The sequence below is a fragment of the Aquila chrysaetos genome, chromosome 11, assembly GCF_900496995.4.
Source record: "Aquila chrysaetos chrysaetos chromosome 11, bAquChr1.4, whole genome shotgun sequence".
NCBI lineage: Eukaryota > Metazoa > Chordata > Aves > Accipitriformes > Accipitridae > Aquila > Aquila chrysaetos.
The window spans coordinates 12,942,603-12,960,079 of NC_044014.1; the positions used below are offsets into that span (position 1 = coordinate 12,942,603).

General features: G+C 41.9%; 1 protein-coding gene across 1 annotated transcript in view; it reads left to right on the top strand.

Moving 5' to 3' along the window:
• The window catches only part of SORCS1 (sortilin related VPS10 domain containing receptor 1), a 310,322-nt gene extending 293,962 nt beyond the window's left edge, over positions 1-16,360 (top strand). The window contains 5 exon segments of the mRNA XM_030030553.1: positions 7,895-7,994; positions 12,751-12,856; positions 13,032-13,192; positions 14,538-14,656; positions 15,972-16,360. Of these exon segments, the coding sequence (XP_029886413.1) occupies positions 7,895-7,994; positions 12,751-12,856; positions 13,032-13,192; positions 14,538-14,656; positions 15,972-16,028 (543 nt within the window). The 3' untranslated portion in view covers positions 16,029-16,360.
• The last annotated feature ends 1,117 nt before the right edge of the window (positions 16,361-17,477 follow it).

Below are 17,477 nucleotides of genomic sequence, written 5' to 3' on the forward strand. Positions count from 1 at the left end.
GAAGTGTGCTATAGCCCCTTTCTTCTCTTCCCCTCCTATTAGAGCCTCCTAAAGTCGGCATGTATACTTGCGGTCATATGACATGGATGTGGTGATACAGCCCTGAATCTACCATATTCACATGCCAGGTACCAGAACAGAGACAGGGACACTCTGTGGTCCTGATGTTCTGCTCATCCGACCTCGGTTTGAAAGGGAGAAGCTATGTAAATCACGTGGGTGGTGCATGCTAGCTTTTGTTAGCTAGGACAAGCAAGGCTAAGGACAGCTGATGGAGTGGGAGGCAGGGAAAAGTGATAGAAACAGTAGCTGAAGAGGGAATTCAAACTACATCTCCCCACATGAAACTCCTGAAGTTGCTGCAGGCCATGTTTATCACAGAGCACTGTGAGGTTTTGGGGCAGCTTGCTTAACTGAGCTGTATTTCATCACCTGAGCTAGACCATTATTCTGCCATGGGTAACAATGACGGGTAAATGTGGTTTCATGGACTTCCACATTTACCAGTAAATCTGATGCATATCTAATGACCGTGGGGGTCTTACTTTCTTGCTGTTGCCCACTGAGGCAGATTAAGCTGGTCTGGTTTTATCTGGTAGATAGTCATTTGGCTTTTTAAGCACACCTTTGAGTCTCTCTGTCCAGCCGCTCTGTGGTCCCTAAGTACAAAATTCTCATTGGCTTCAGAGGCAGCTACATGTCCATGGTCCCTTGAAAATCTAGGTCTTAGTTTCCCATTTGTCAAAGTCTATAATACTACTCTGTGCCACTCATATTTTATGAGTCTAAACACAGTAAGCCATGGATTGTTTGGTAGAGTAATAGTGGGACTGTGGAAGTTGTCCTAGGCGCTGCATCACACTTGATAAAAATACCTTTCTATGCAGTTTTCCATTAGGGTGGCACATTTGTGTCTCATGCTCTTTTTGAGAATGTGGTTAGATGGTAGATGTTGTTTTCTCCTTGAGCTGACGTACCACTGTCATTCAAGTGCCCCAAATAATTTTTTTTGTGTACACACAGTACCAATCATTGTCATATCTGTTTGCAGATTACATTTAGAAATGTGAACTCTGCATTCCTGATATTTCCCATTGGAGACTAAAGTACCTTTTAAAAAGTTTCACTGCTCGACAGCTGAAAAAAACCACTACATATGAGGTTGGGGAAGTTTTCTCAATGTGCAGCATGGGACAATTCCACCTAATACATAAATACAGAATTTCTGAGGACCTCAGACTGCTTGATCCACTCCACTTTCTGTAGTCATTGTAAACTTATTTTTCACAGCTTCATAAAAATCAAAAGCCTTTTCATCGTGCAGAATCCCAAAATATTTTGCGTATTCAAAAAATCTTGTATTTATGACCAGAATGTTGTGCTTTGCTTTTTTTTTTTTTTTTTTTAAATTGGGTCACTTGGTTCCCCTGTTTATTTTCACAGTAACTGAGGACAGACTACCAACCTGCTTAAAAATGTAGAAATAATTGGCAGTTGTAAAACACTGCTGTTTAATTTGCATTGTTGTCACTGCAACACCACTAAAATATCCCAAATCTTGCAAAAACAGCCACCCAGAATTGCCATTGGCCACTTGGGTTGGCATGCAGTTGTTACACCATCTTTATGGACGGGCTCGGTGAATGTGATGATTACAGAATTCAGCTCTGCCGCTTCAAAAGCACCAAATTCTTTCTCTTCAGTGAAGGGCAACCCTCTAATTAGTAGCATTTCAAGTAATTTTTGAGTAATTTTTAGCACTAATCCAATTCAGAATGAATTTGCGGTAGGAGGATATTCTACTTAAAATTCAGTAGAGGGCAGTGGTACAAATACACAGATATGATTACTCAATTTATTTCAGTGTAGAGTTTGACTCTATAGGAAGATTCTGAAGGGTTATCTTTTTATTTATGCATTTCACAAATTATCTTCTCTCCACGTTGTTTGCTAGTGGAGCCTTTTTGTCAAACATAGCAAATATGTCTCCTGTTAATCAAATGAGATGTAAGCAGAATATACATGAGAATTTAAAGTAAGGTTTTCGTATCAAGTAAAGTTTTCAGTGTTTTCATGGGTTTCCCTTTAGTTTTCCATTTGCATGCTTTTATCTGGCCTATTCAAAAGAGCCATAAAAGCAGAATGCAAAATAGGTATAGGAGCAACTAGTTAATGACATATGAGGCCATTAATCTTTTCTCTGAAAAGAGCTATCAGCAATGTAGCAAGCATGATGGAGTCTTTGGCAAATGGCAACACTAGCTGGCTGGTAGCCAACTGTGCTCAGCATGTTGCAACTGTGGCCAGTATCTGTATCCAGCCAAAGAGATGGGAAATGACATGAATGACTGAATATCAAATGGGCAGTGATGAACTGAGGAGATGAAATACCTCTGGCGAATTTAACACTATGGAGAGTGGCATTCAGGAAGCCTGTATGTGTATATGTCTTAGGATTCTTTCCTTAAAGCAGATTTAGTTTTAGTTCTGCTTCTTTGTAGCTGATGGAGTTTCTATCTGTTTTAATATTTTTTTTCACCCACCCTCTTAGGCTTTAGTGTTTCAGCATATTTACTTTCACTACTTTTCTTTCCTCTGATGTATTTCACCTGTGCCTGTCAACAAAATATTTTAGCAACAAGACCATGATAGTGAACACCTTCAAATCTTACAGAAAATGGTGCCAGTCAGTCCTGGATATTAAGTTCCAGAAAAAGGGGTAAATCATCTTAGTGTTTACTAGGAGAGATTTTTTTTAACATCTGTACCTTTGTATGCAGACCAAGTCTTCCACTGGGTGCTTAGCGAAGCTTGGGTCACTATTTGAGAAGTAAAGGCAGGTGGGGAGAGAATGGAATAATATGAACCAGAAGACCTTGTACCAAGGGCTTTTTTCCTTAGCCAGCTTTTCTTGATCAGCTGCTTGTGTGCTGTAGAAGAGGCTGTGTACATACCTTGTCTTAATGTCTTTGAGTTAACTCCTGCCATGTGACTATCAGCCCTCTCGCCTTCTCATCTTTTGCTCAGTGTACAGAGCAGCCCTTGATTCTCAAGACTCCTTCTGGTCACCTTTGTTCATCTAAAGCGCATCATGGCTTTTATGTCCAGGTTCTCTCTGGGTTCATATCTGCTGGTCAGTTCTTGTCCCACAGTAACCACAGGAAAGTCCTCCACCTTGTGCTCTCACAGTATCTCTGGATACTAATGGCAGCTTGAATTTAGCATCTTTCATTAAAAGATCTCGAGAAAATCCTGCTGGACCCTGTAAGTCAGTGATTATGCTCTTTTCAGTGCTAAGGCAAGCAAGCTTTAGATGCCTCATGTGAAGTAACCAAGGTTGTGCATGGCGAGTGGCACAGTTTAAAGTAATCTACATTTGCCTTGACTCCTGATTCACGTTTGTAATGCTGGTTCAAGTTGCTTCCTACCAATCAATGTGCATAATTCTTTCCTTAGTTGTTTATTGATTTACTCAATGAATTGAATAGAAGTGTAGCACTCATTAGTTGAGATCCTTACAAAGTATCTATAAAATTATCTAGATTCTTAGCTAGTACGTACTGGCATAGTTGAATCACATTCAATTAGCCTAAACCAATTTACACCAGAGGTTTCAAAATTCAATAAAGGTATGGGAAAATGCCCTTCTGAGTGATAATTCTGTTTCTTGGTGCACATGGTTCTTTCACAGTCCTAATTCTGACAAAATGCTAAGAGAAGCCAAATTAATTTTTGTTTTGTTCCATTTTTAAATTGGAATATCTTTTTTTCCTTCACAAATTGTCTGTTATTATTATTCATTATGTGTCCTTTGATGAAAAATGATACATGAAGAATGGTTTCTATTACTGAATTATTTTTGCACATCATGCTTAATTCTGCAAATGAAGCAGATAAAGTCAATGAGGCTCAGTTAAGGACCAAAACTAATTCTGAAAGCTAATTATTTTCACAAGGGAGACTCTTGAAGACTATAAATTAGGAGGTTGCTATTCTAAGAAGTTTTGTCTTCAGCTGAGTTTATTGCATCTCCAGAAATGAGAGAGGAACAGGCATAGGCCTGAGGCCAACCTGTTCCCCAGCTGAAGGTCTATCTGTTCAATTGGAGTTGCATGGCTCTTTTTCAAACAGGGCAATGTACTTTGATTTTTCCTTAACTGCTTTTAAACAAAAATGCATCCATGGTACCACTTTGAATGCAGAAATAAAGGGATGCACAAGACCCAAAATGTTTCCCATTGAAACCTTTTCATTACCTCGGTGACTAAGATCAGCCTTTGTGTGGAGATTTACTGCAAAGACACTTTAGTAATGTTGTAAACAAATTATGTGAGTCAGAACCACTCCTAGGTTAAAGTCTGATAACCTGTGATCCACTGAGCTAGGAATAGACTTGATAGAATAAGAAAGGCGGAAGAGACGCTTCTCCAATCTCAAAGTGAGTGTCCTGAGTGATCTGCAGTTCACAGATCCTCGTGGGACCATGTGAGGACGAGAAACATTGTCAGGTCCAATTTTGGAGAGCAGTGTCCAATCCCAATGTGAATTTAGCCCTTTAGCTGTATGTAACCTGCTCGTTGACCTCAAATACTGATATTTGTAAACCATTGTGTGTGGTTTTTATTTCAGATAATTTTTAGAAGTACAGGAATGCATTTTTATCCCTCTTTCTCTACTGTCTATATGTGTATTTCGAAGAGAATCTGACTTTCCACATAAAGAGAAGTGAAAACATTGTACTAAGCAAGCAAACGTTTTAAAAACATATCTGAATACATCTGTGCTTCCCTCAGAAGTGTGTGTCAGGAATCTCCAGAGCTCCCTGAGGAAGGCAGATGTCTGATTGTCACAAGAACTTCTGGCGCTTTTGAAGGTCTCAGGCTGTCATTCATTTTTTGACTTGTTCAGATTCCATAAAGACCCAGGCAAAAAAAGCTGCACCCAGAAAGCCACTAGGAGAGCATATAATTAATTGAGCCAAGGAAATGTGCTGTATGCTATGAGCAGCATGAGCAGTTGCTGCCTGTTTTGACACTTTACATATAGTCCTGGAACAGTGACGGCTATTTCAAGCTTCTGCTGAGATACTGGTAGTTTCAAGCAGAAATCATTTTATTCTGAGTTCCATTTGTACAGGATGTAGTACAATGAGGTCCTCATTCATGATCAGGTAGCAATGCAATACAGTAATAATAAACTTCAGTTGTGACTGTTTCTCTCTGCCTTTCATCCTTTTTCTTACTACTTCACTCTTACTGCCTCTCCCCTTCCTATTATTCCTTTTCATCGGCTTGCCAGACAAGAATATTGGTTGAGCTTTCTCTCACACGCTCAGCTTGCCTCCTAGGAGGCTGCCACGACAGCTCTCAGCTTTAATGTCCCTGCTGGTGCTGTTGTTTTTCCCTCTTCACTCTGCACCGCAAGAGTCCTCAGGCAGGCCAGATCAGATCTCAGTGTTCCTTCGTGTCACTGGTGCCCAGCAAAGTCTCTGATCCCTTCTCAGGCTGACTTTCTCAAGGTTCTTCTGTTCTTCCATTTCTTGCCCAAATCCTTGATGAAACCATTCTCCAATACTAGACAGCATGATTTGCTAGCTGCATTCTCAGTCATATATCACATTAAGCCTCTTTTGGTGTAGAAGGCATCATGTATGGTTTTTACCTCTACTGTCTCCCTGACCATTTTGTGCAGCTGTCACAATGTGTTGAAGAGGAATGACACAATGTGGTTGGCTCTTTTCTTCCATTTACTGTCTTGTGGTTGCTTTTTTTCATAGGCTCAGCTGCCCCAGCAGCATCAGAATCTCAGAGCGCAAAGAAAGGTAATTCCCACAGGGGTATGGAGGAGAGTTGTTAGGTCATGTTTGGGACTGGAAATGGCCAGGATGATATTTTTCCTGTTATTCCCATTAATGTACCTGGTTTACAGCATATCGATCTGCATCTGTTGCTCCAGTTTTAGAGATGAAGCACTATAGTCGTCAATCTTGGTTATTAATATGCTCAAATTCTTAAAGAGGGATATAATTTGCTTCCCAAGCTTTCTTCATGTACTGCACATCTTTGTGTCACCATCCCTGGTGCTCTGAGCTCAGCAGATGGCTCTTTGTAAGCAGGTGGTATTTTTCCTTACTATTGAAAGAAATATATTTACTGCTCATTCTGGCACCCATGAAAAAATTGTAAACTTTAAAGAGTTATATTAAAAAATATAAATAATATGCCTGTAAGAGTTATTGCCAAATTGATATTGGATCAAAGGCACCTATTCAAGTGATCAGCAGCCAGAAATGAAGTGTATAAGCCAAGAGTATTGAAAGAACCATTAAGAATGTTAAAAAAAATGAAAGAGGCAGATAAATCTCATACCGTGATGAATGATAGCTGAAGAACATCTAATCATATCTGGGTAGCATTTACTGAAATAACTCAACCAGACAAAAATGAAGAACATGAAAAAGATGGTGTAAAAATTATTGGAATGTTCTTTTTTCTGACAGTTTTTCATTAATCTTCAAGAAGAAATAAGGATTTATTTAAAACAAATTAAATTAAATGGTGAGCACTAGAATATGGTTCCTCTTGATCTTGGTATGGCCATAAAAACACACCGTTCTCGGCAACTGCATATTAAGGGTTATGGGGTGGGGGTGTTTTTTTGCAGTTTTCCAACCACCTCTCCCTAATAAACCAGCATGCAGAACAGTGGCTATGTTCAATTGGAAAATTGCTCACTGTTGTAAGAAAATGTGAAATACATGAAACATCTAGCAAATGAACACGCAAAAGGCACACAACAAACTATCAACACCATGTCTATAGGCTTCCATTCCTTGATTAATCTATTTGGATTTTTTGCTTTTAATGGCAACTTGCCTGAAACTTCTTGGATATAATTAACAGTGATATGGAGAAAGTGGCTCTGTGCATATTGTGACAAACTGACTTAAAAAAAGGAATGTTTACCAACAGATTGGACCAAAGCTTGGCTTCTTCACTGTAGAAATAGAGATTTCATGGGGTCTTATCTAAACAAATGCTCATCTTTTCTGTTGTGTCCTTTAAGGAGGAATAGCTTGCTTCATTTCTGCTAGAGCTCCGTTGTTGTCATCAGAGTTGTGGCAAGATAATCTAGTGATCTAAAAGCTCTGTGGAATGTCTCCCATGAAAGAGAGCATATAAGAGTATGGTCTCTCTCTGTGTAACCCAGAAGAATAGATGGAACATTCAATTTGTTTAAGCCACACTCTGTAGTCAGTAAACACTTTCAGATTTGAGCTGGTTCTGGTACATACTTAAGGATTAGGGAGTAGCTGGCTTGAAACTCAGAGCTGGATGAAATGAAATTTGGTTTTAGGACTTGAAATTGAAGTACAAGCTGGGATAAGGACTTAAACTATTCATTTCGATTCAAGTATATCACGTTATAAACATGCTCTAAGATCATGGAGCTGGCCACTCAGCTAGCAAAAAGTTATTTGTAATGAGCAAATGAGTGTTAGCAATTGAAATGCTTCTCTGCTTGAATAGTAAATGGAGTTCACTGATGTACTGTTGCTGGCTGGTCCTGCAGACACTTACACACGTGAGTGTAACGTTCCTTTGGGGCTCAATTGTCCTTTGCTGCTGGACTGCTCCTGCAGAGGTGTGACAGGGCAACTTGTTGCTATCGGTCATTGCTAACTGTACACAAACCACTCTGGACATAGTACTGGCAGATGTGTTAAGCTTTCACAAACTGCCTCTTTGTAAGGTGATAGGAAATTGTGCTTGGAAAGTCTGGTGCCTCTGCAAAATCTTTGCTTTGTGTGTGGCTCCATTTCCTACCCACCTATTGGCAATCTAAACCAATGATCAAGAAACAAATGTGTTTCTTATTTTCTCCTTTTTTCCAGATTTCAGAAACACTGATCCAGAAACTGAACCAAAACCTGGTCCATTTTGAGTTGAAGCCAGGGGTTCGAATCATTGTCCATGCTGCCCATTTAACAGCAGGTCAGTATCCTCTTTCTGTGTACACCCTCCCTGCTGCTCTGTAGCACAGCAAGTAATATATTCCTTGATGGTAGCAGTGTGCTAACAGCTGTATTTTAAACATTTATTATTTTTATGTCACAATAACAAGTCGGTGTATGGGCAGACGTTAAAATGCCTGCTCCACCTCCCCTTTCTTTATCATGCTAAAAAGATATAGTGGCTTTTGCATTTACAGCTAATCCTTTTGTTTACTTTTGTGCAAGAATTTGCTGTTGTTGTTGGAAATGCAGTAAAAGTAGCAGCAGAAATGTGTACTTCTTGGCTTTCTCTGAAATATTCAACAGCTGAGCAGCATCGTGGCATATTCAGCCTGGATCACACGGTGCAAAGGTTACCAGCTAGCCTTGGATATATTCAGATATTCTAGAGTGAATGAACATTCAAAGGAACTAAGCACAGTTCAGAAGTTGTTCAGCAGTCTGAAAGACTAGAATCAATTTACATATGCACAAACATAAGATTAGGCAGTTTGGACTTTAACTAATCCTCTCTCTAAGTGAGCCATCTCCAAAGTCCTGATATTTAATTACATGCGTCTCTGTCTATTCTGTATGCTAAACCCTCATTTCACAGCACAGGTCCTATTTAACTATTACAAGAGGTGGGACAAACAAATCTGTGCTCAGGTTTCTCAGGAATTCCTTTTCTCCAGGAGTTGCTGATAATTCTGGTCAGTTGGTATCAGCTTCTTTTGCTAACTAACAAACTAAAAGCCTCAGTTCACTTGTACCAGCAAGCTGCTCTCCAAAAAGCTTTTTATGGTGTGAACAGGCCTGCCCAAGCTGGTGTCAGTCCATGTGCTGCCTTGTCCATAAAAGGAAGGAAAAAGAGACTGTTAAGAAGGGGTGTAATGTGACTGCATTTAAATCCCCCCAGGAGAAAGCCTTGGTGTTTGCAATATTTCATTTTTCCTAAGCAGAATTGGCTATAATATCTGCCCTGGGAATATTTGCTGCATGTTTCTGCTTTCCACTAGCTGTGGAACAGATGATCAGCTGCTTACTTCTACACGTTAGAACCAAAAGTGTAAAAAAGCAGAGATACAGTGCAGCTGAGTAATCTCTAAAGAAAAAAAAACACAACAGCTTGAGAAGTCAGTTTGTTTGATTTTTTTTCTCCTGTAGATTGTAAAAAGAAATGCAACAGACATATGACACAGAAGAATTGTGTGACTTTACATTTAAGTTTTAAATTCATATACATTTTACATAATAGTTGTTACCAGAGAATCAATCCTTGGCCTGAATTTTCAACAGTGACCGGTGATAATATAGGTACTTTCAGAAAATGAATGCTTAGTGCCCATCTCTTAAAAGAAATACATCTGAAAGCATCTTAATGTGAGCTTCAAACATGAGTTACCTGCAATTGCTCATCATTTTTGATTCTTGTTTCTGGGCATTTACTCTGCCAATGTACATGGCTGTTTTCCATTTTGGTCAGTGTTCATTAAAGTCAAGATCAAATCCCAAATGAACATTTAGACATGACTGCTCTGGCCCTGAATATACCATAGGCCTTTTCTAAAAAATTATAGTTAGAAAGAATCACATTAGATATTCCTGGGAAAGGCTCATCTTTATCTCTTGCTGCTGAAGGGACATTCCTGATTTCATGTAGTGGAAACAGATGATACTGAAAATGACATATCCAGCCCTGCCTTTAATACAAGATTAATCTGGATCCCAGTTTTGTGCTGTATGTAGGAGCCTCCTGCAGCTTCTTGGAGAGGAATTCTGGGCATCTCTGCATGAGGGAGTGCACAGGGTCCCCAGCTGCTCCATCCATGCTCAGAACTGGCTAAAAGCTGGGTAGCTCCAGTCCCGAAGCCAGATAGTGTAGGTACTGTAGCACTTTTCTGGGCTACTAAACCGTGTCTGCTGCCCTGAATGAACGAAAAGGCAGGGTCTATCAGTGTGGCATACTGCCATGCTGCATAACAGTCTGGCCTCTGAGCATGTGCTGGCCTGTTTCTTGCTAGCTCAGGCTCGAGCAGAGGGTGCTTGGCTCAGACATGCTGTGTAAATACATGATCTTCGTGCTCGCCGAAAATACACGTTTTTATTTGTATTTACACAAACACCAGGAATGAGTACTTCTTGTCCATTATAGATGCAAATACTCATTTGTCCTGCAAGGTAGGCTTTTTTGTACTTCTCTACAAAGCTGCTGGTGAGATGTGAGTGATTGCTGTAACTGGCTCCACAAAGTCCTATAGGAACACTACAGGATTTTGTCTCTTGCAGAAGTATGATTCACTAAGAATGCAAAATGAGCCTGGACTGCCAAACTAGATATTAAAAAGCCCAGAGAGCAGCCACTGTGGGGTCTTCAAGGGAATATGGCTCCTTATCAAGCTGCAGAGGTCATGACTCAGTTCCCTGTCTAAATAAAAGGCCCAATTTCATAACATCAAAACCTGGGATTAGTTTAGAATTTTACAAAATGCCAAAAGAGAGATTTACTTCTCTGCTGAAAACTATTGTTTTGGCTGTCAAGGAAGAAGAAGAATTGTCCTTTCGAAAGCCAAAAAAAATAAATAATAAAGCAGGGAAACCTGGAACACAAGCCAGCACTGGCAGCACTCCCTAGAAAACACAATCCAAGGGGATGCATATGGCCCAGAGGTGCTGCTTTGGTCTATGGTATCCCTTCTTTCCCAACTTTTTCACTGTGACTCTGTGTTGGACTCCGGGCAGCTATGGGCTGTAGTTGACTGAACCACAAAGCTCAGCATGTGTTTTTGTAAGTGCACACATATGTATACATACGCTTACATTTATGTTCCCATACCTCAGTGGACATGTACATTCCTCCCTGTGTGTGTGCCTGGTCATGCACAGCAGTAATTTCTGCAGCAGAGGAGCTGCAGGGGAAAAAAGTGCAGGTATCTAAACTAGCTTGGTGTGGTTATTCAAGCAGAACCTGTAGAAATGAGCCTCTGTGTGTGTGTGTGTTGTAAGTGAGCATGTGCATTCCCTGGAACACAGAAGAATGACAGGCATTGGCCTCAGCACATTTCACGCCTCCGTCTTTTTTGTTCAGGCCACACTGGAGGAAGAATTAATTTATGGCGATTATGGACAACAGATTGCAATCCATTCATCATGTTCGTTCCTTCTTCTCATGAAAAAAAACCCCAGACCAATGTCCCCAACCCAACAGACAACAACCTCAACTCTAAGGCAGAGTGAAATATGCCAATATTCCTCACAAAGCAGTTAAATAGCTGTTTATTACCAGACTCTCAGCACAGCATCATAACAAGAACATTGAGTGATGCTGAGCCTGAATTGGTCAGAGAGCCACTTTGTCATCCCACAGAACTGCAGAAACCCACGAAATACAGAGGCAAAGGGGGCAGAGTGGAGATGTGTGAGGTATTCATAACAATGGATCATTTCACCCTGGTGCCTCCCCTTCCTGAGGATAGCCTGCTTGATATGGGAAGGAGAAGATTTTTCACTTCTCTTTGTAAATGTTGGCTTTATCAGGCTGAGTGTGAACAGCTGAAAACATGTGTGCGTGTGATGTGTGTGCCTGAGTAAGTATTTGCTTGTGTGTGCATGTTTTCTTGTGTCTTCTGGCTCTGGTTTAGGATGGGTCTGTTCAGTACGTGTGAAGAGGGGCAAGAGAAAGAGGATGTGTATGGCAGCAGTTCAAGTTAACTTCCATTGCTTTGCAGAGGAAGGTACTACCTACTACCTACTACTACCTCGTTCATGTGTAACGCCAGATAGAGACTGTCAGTGAGGATGTTTCGGCTGTGTGCATTAGCTCTGTGTAACGGCACAGCTACAGCTGCATGTCTGTCTATAGTATGTTTTGCTAGTGTCTGCATGAACAGCTGAGACTGCTGGACCTATGTGTATCCCTTTTTGAATGCTAGATGTCTTTGTGTGTGTGTATGAGTGATGGAAACTGTCTGTAATACAATTTACTTTGTATTTCTGGGAAAACCACGCTTCTGGCTGTTTGTGTGGCCTTCTTTTGCAAGGGGCTATGAAGAGGTGGTGAGCAAAACTGAGAAGAAGCACAGAGGGACTTTTTGTTTGATATGGGATTTTAGTTTTGTTTTTTCTTGAACCTGTGCACTCTCTGGCATGGAAAAGTTGTGGGAGAGAGAACAGGGCACCAGAGGAAAGAGGGTAGAATATGTTCAGAACAGTAGGAAGGGGATAAAGGAAGAAACTGAAAATGTCAGAGGTGTGAGAAGAGCTTGCCATGGTAAGGCATGGATGCTGAGGCAGTGTCTGTGAAAGGGACAGGACTTCTGGTTGGGGAGGAAGGGAACAATGGTGAGCATTGTTCCTTCAGTAAATGTGAGGACCCAGTTGCTCATTATTCACTGTGCATTGGGAGCTACCCAAACTAGCTCTAAGCAAAATAGAAAGTCAACATGACAAGTTAGCCCATGGGTAGCTCCAGGATCATCCAGAAAATCCTAGTTTTGGTACCCAAGTGACTTCATTTGCAACTACCTTAGGTAATTGCAATATGAGAGAGTATGTTTCAGGCAGTACTCTAATAGGCCAGAAAGAAGAGGTCTCTAAGGAGAAAGCTACGGGGCTTCACATCGAGGGGTAGGTTGAGAAACACAAGTGGTCTGAACTCAGGTTTCTTCCCAGCTGAATTAGAAAGAGAGAGAAGCCCTGGAGACATGTGGACAGATGAGGCCTGGGGGCAGCTCTAACCTTCTCTCCCTCTCTTGCAGCTCCCCTGGTGGACCTCACTCCCAGTCACAGTGGTTCAGCTATGCTGATGCTCCTCTCTGTCGTTTTTGTGGGACTAGCCGTGTTTGTAATCTACAAGTTCAAAAGGTATGACCCTCCCTGAGCCATTTCCTTCTCCCCATTGTCGCCTTTCACTGAGGTGTTTGGGTTTGGTTTTGCTGGGTTTTCTTTTTTTGCAGTGATTTGTTTCTTGGTTTGTAAAAGCTGATGCTACATCATCTGCCAGAGTACCCCACAATGATGGTTTCTGTTAATGTTTTAGGAAGATTCCTGGCCTTAATATATATGCACAGATGCAGAATGAAAAAGATCAAGAGATGGTCAGTCCAGTCAGTCAGAGGGAAAGCATACCTAATGTCCCTCAAAGTGAGCTGATGAGCCCTGAGCAACTAGTAGATGAGAAGGTGGAAGTCCAACCCATAGGTAAATAACTTGCAGCATCCCGCAGCTGGTCAGACTCTGACTTATAATTGGCTAACCCTTTTCTCAGCCTCCCCCCTTCCCATATTCCTGCACACTCCTCCTCCCATCCTCTTCTGCTGCAGCATTAGTTTTGCTACAGGAAACCTTGCTAACTCTCCCCTCTCTCTCACTGCCATGTGATGAAAAGGAGGGGAACAACTTTAGGCTTTTTCTTTCTCCTAGTTGCTCTATGTAGATCCCCTCCCCTTCTCAAAAATCCTGCCAGCACTTAACTTGCGCTATAAGGCAATTTAATTTATTTTGCTGGGGCTGATGTAGTTGCGGGGTTAAACCCCACACCTGAGGCATATCCAGGAGAACTTTGGCCACCCTCACCTGGAACATGGAGGTGAGCAGGTGATTCGGTAAGTCAGATCTAAAAGCTAAATATTCATTGATGTTTTGACTGCTGTGGCCTTCGTGCTGTGCCAGACGTTGTTGCCAGCAGCAGTTCTAGCCTGGCTGATTCCCAGGGAAATCGAGCAAAACCTGGGATCTCAGCATTGCACAGCTGGGTTTGCCTTCAGGCTGATTTCTCCCGCAGGCCTCTGTGGTTGCGAATTTGCAAAGCAGGCTTTCGTAGGACCTAAAGTGAATAGACTTGAAGAGGGCATACTGGGATCAGTCACACATTTGCTCATGCTTATATGTTTTCTTATACCCTGACTATAGTAAAAGTGTTGGGATGGAGCAGGGAGGTTTCAGCCTGGGGACATGTTCTGCTAAAGCTAGCATAGCTCGGGCATTGCTCAACTTCATTTGTGAGGTGACAATTCTGCAGGCCCAGACCAGAGGTACTGTACAGGACCCCTGTAAATAAGGACATGGACCTATTTTAGAGGAATTAAAGTTTATAGCTGTTCTGATTCAGACAGGAGTGAGGCATAGTCGTAACTGAGATCCCTTATTTGCGCAATTTCATCAGCTTAACCAAACTTTAGACCCTACCTGAGGATGTCTCTAAATTGTACGGGAGTGTTTGCTAATGCAGTCTTGGTGTCATAGCTACTGCAGAGTGGGAGCAAGGGGAAGGGCAATTAAAGGATGGAATGTGATGTGCTAAGATTGTGGCCTGTGAAACAACCTGGGAGGAAAAAGAAGAAAGTCTCTTGATGAAACTGAGGTCTAAGCTGGAAGCCCTGCTGCAATCAATACTGATCTCTCCTCACCTGTTCACCAAGGAGAGATCTGGTAGCTATTGAAAGCTTTTAAGCAGCTGTTCATCAGCAGACCTGGACATCCCTGCTTAGCAGAACACAGGATGGCGTGAGGGGACCAACCTTCCCATGTGGTGTTCCCCATACAGAGCAACCCCAGGCCACAGTCCAGAACCCAAGGAAAGGAAATGCAACCAAGGTAGTCTGGACAGAGGACTTCCAAAAGGCTTGTGGATCACCAAGAGGTTTCAAGCCAAGACCCGGAGCGGTGGGTCCTAAACTTTAACAATTCTTTTTTTCATTTGTTTTTCTTTCTTTTTCCCTCAGAAGCCTCCAAGTCAAAATTGATATAAGATGCTAAGGGAGAAACACCCAATTTCAGGACAGGAACTCTCTTTCTAGACTTAGATGGGCTTTGAGCTCCCCCTTTCTAAAAGAATGTAATGACCATGGTTCATGCTGTTCCAGGGTTAGGGAAACACATGTTTTCACAGGTCACTCAGACTGAAGTGGCAGGAGTCAGTCACCTGCTAGCTGTATTCAAGGTATCTTCAAAACTGCTCTTGCTGGTGATGGAAACTAATCCCTTGAAGACTCTAGGATAAGAGCAGTCGAAAGCCAATTTTGGTGTAGGTTTTCATTTGGTGCAACTATGACATTTCTGGCTTTCTACAATAGCCAGCATTTCTTGTGTTTCTCAGCTGTGCTACCAGACATGGTATTGAACCAGAAATTCGCCTTTTATAACTCCTTGGTTTGCACCTGTAACTGCACTAGCGAGCACAAAAGGTAAATGTGTGGCATACATAGACTCAATTCTCTATCAAAAGGAATCAGTCCAACAAACTTCCTAAGAGTGTTTTTCCATCCTGTCAGTAAGATGAATGAGGAAACTGCATCAGAGCTCATTGACAAAATGAAAAGGTCTGGACCTAGGTGTGAACAGAATAGAAAGTGCAAAGGCTTTTCACTCTCCTATACAACCACCTCATCTGTTTCTGGAAATCAGCAATTTCTTTTTTAATGAGTTTTCTTTCTTTTGGGAAAACAAAGCAAGACTGTAATTGGGTGTTTCTCTTTTGTATGCTTGTTCAGAACCTAGGTTTTTTCAACCCCTTTGACTAACATTCAGGGATCCTTCCTTGGAGGAATCTGAATGAATGTCCCTGGATCATTTAATTTTCCCTCCACTCTGGCAGTGAAAAAACATATTTTTTGGATGTGAGTGGTTTAGGCTCTTCTTTTGCAAATGCAAAGCTTAAAGTTATTTATGAAATCTCCAAAACCTTATCATTGCAAATGAGTTACACATTTCCTCTGAGGACCTCAACCCCTCCTTCCCTCGACCCCTCTGCTCTGGCCTCTCCCTCTTCTGTTCAACACGGGTGAATCATCTTCATTAGCAAAAGAACAGGACATCACCTTCAGTGTTTTGAATGACAAGAAAACATTTCTGGGAAGAACCTGTCAGTCTGGAACAGTCGAATCCCAAAGGCCAGCAAGGTGATACCTTCAAACATCTTCCTTGGCTAAATGCATTTGTTATTTACTGACTCTTTTATTTTGTTCTTTCTTTGCCACAGGAAGTATTTCCACAGCTGCTGAGCCCCAGAGCACAAAAGAAATCCCTACCTATGTAAATGGTTGAATTGAGGACACCGATATATATCTATATCTAAAAAAAGAGGAGAGCTCACTGCATTTGGACTTTTTAATTCTTCAGATGACAAAGGGTTTTTAGCTTTAAGCCTGTGCATGTGGACATTATACTGAGACCATAGTGGAACTGCATTGTACAGGTGTTCAATTTTAGTGGGGGGTGGGGGGAGAGGAACTTGGTACCACTATTGACTCCTGCGGCCCTTCCCCTCAGCCCTCCACTCTCTTTTTTCTGATCTGTCTCTAATTTGTAGAAAATTCATAATGATATAGGCCAAGAATATGCATGGGGGTCTCTTCTTTAGGGAGAGGGGTGGGCTGGGATGTGGGGGGAGAAGGGTTGGGGGGGTGGGAGGGTCATTTAGGGTTCTTGGCTTTAGATTTAACTGCTCTTTTAGCACTTTGGGATGCGGGAGGGCTAGCCGCCCCAGCAGACTTTCATAGGACACACAGAAAATCACACTGGAGTTTAAAGGCACTGAAAATATTCTTGGTCAGTCTGGTTTATGTCTTTGTTTGGACTCTGCCCTTCGTTCCTCTAGCTGCAGCTGCTGCCTGTGCCCCACGGCTGTGAGGAGGCCGAGTGCGAGTGTAGGTGATCCCAACAAGGCCAGGCTCTTTCTTAAACAGCTTTTTTAGCCGACTCACACCAAGGCATCCCACTGATAGCACCATTGAAAGATAACTTTTTGCCTCCTAACCTTGAATGGAACAGAATTAGAATGCATTACAGGCAGGGAGGCCTGTCCACACTGCAGTTGCAGGAGGTTATTGCCAGCATGAACCTACACTGTACTTTGTATCAGCCTTACACCTTCAATTTTGGCTAAGAGAAAGCCCTACTAACACCCTCAGCTGCATTTAGTGCTGATGTTTGGATTTTTCTGGGGAAGTCCCAGGAGATCTCTGCCTTTTGGGAGTCACCCTAAGGCCTGTCAATTTTTTGAAAGACACCTTGTTCATAGAATGGGGAGCAGGGAAAGGTCTATGAACAGTTTCCTATGGCCTTCTTGGCAACCCTGCTTGGTTGCAGATCTGCAGACTCCTGCCACTCTGGGCCGAGGAAGGAGAGTAAAAGAGGATTTGGCCTGAGGTTGTTGCCATGCATTTTGAGCCCCAGCACCACAGGACCACTATTGTACAAGATTTGATGTCCTACCAATAACATAAGCTTGTATCTTACATTGCAACTAGAAATGAGGCTGCAGGATGTGTTCACGTAGACTATGCAAGGGAAGAGAAAGAAAGCAGGCTTAACATACCTCGAACAAGTCCTCCCAAGACACTGGATATCTGGCTGAAGCCTAACCCGTGGTCGTTACAGCTGTTGATTTCCAACCCAACTCAGGTAAACCTAGCACCAGGATTTTGGTTTGAAGTGCAAAGAGAGAAAGACAGTAACCAATGTACACTTAATTAACTATGTTAGA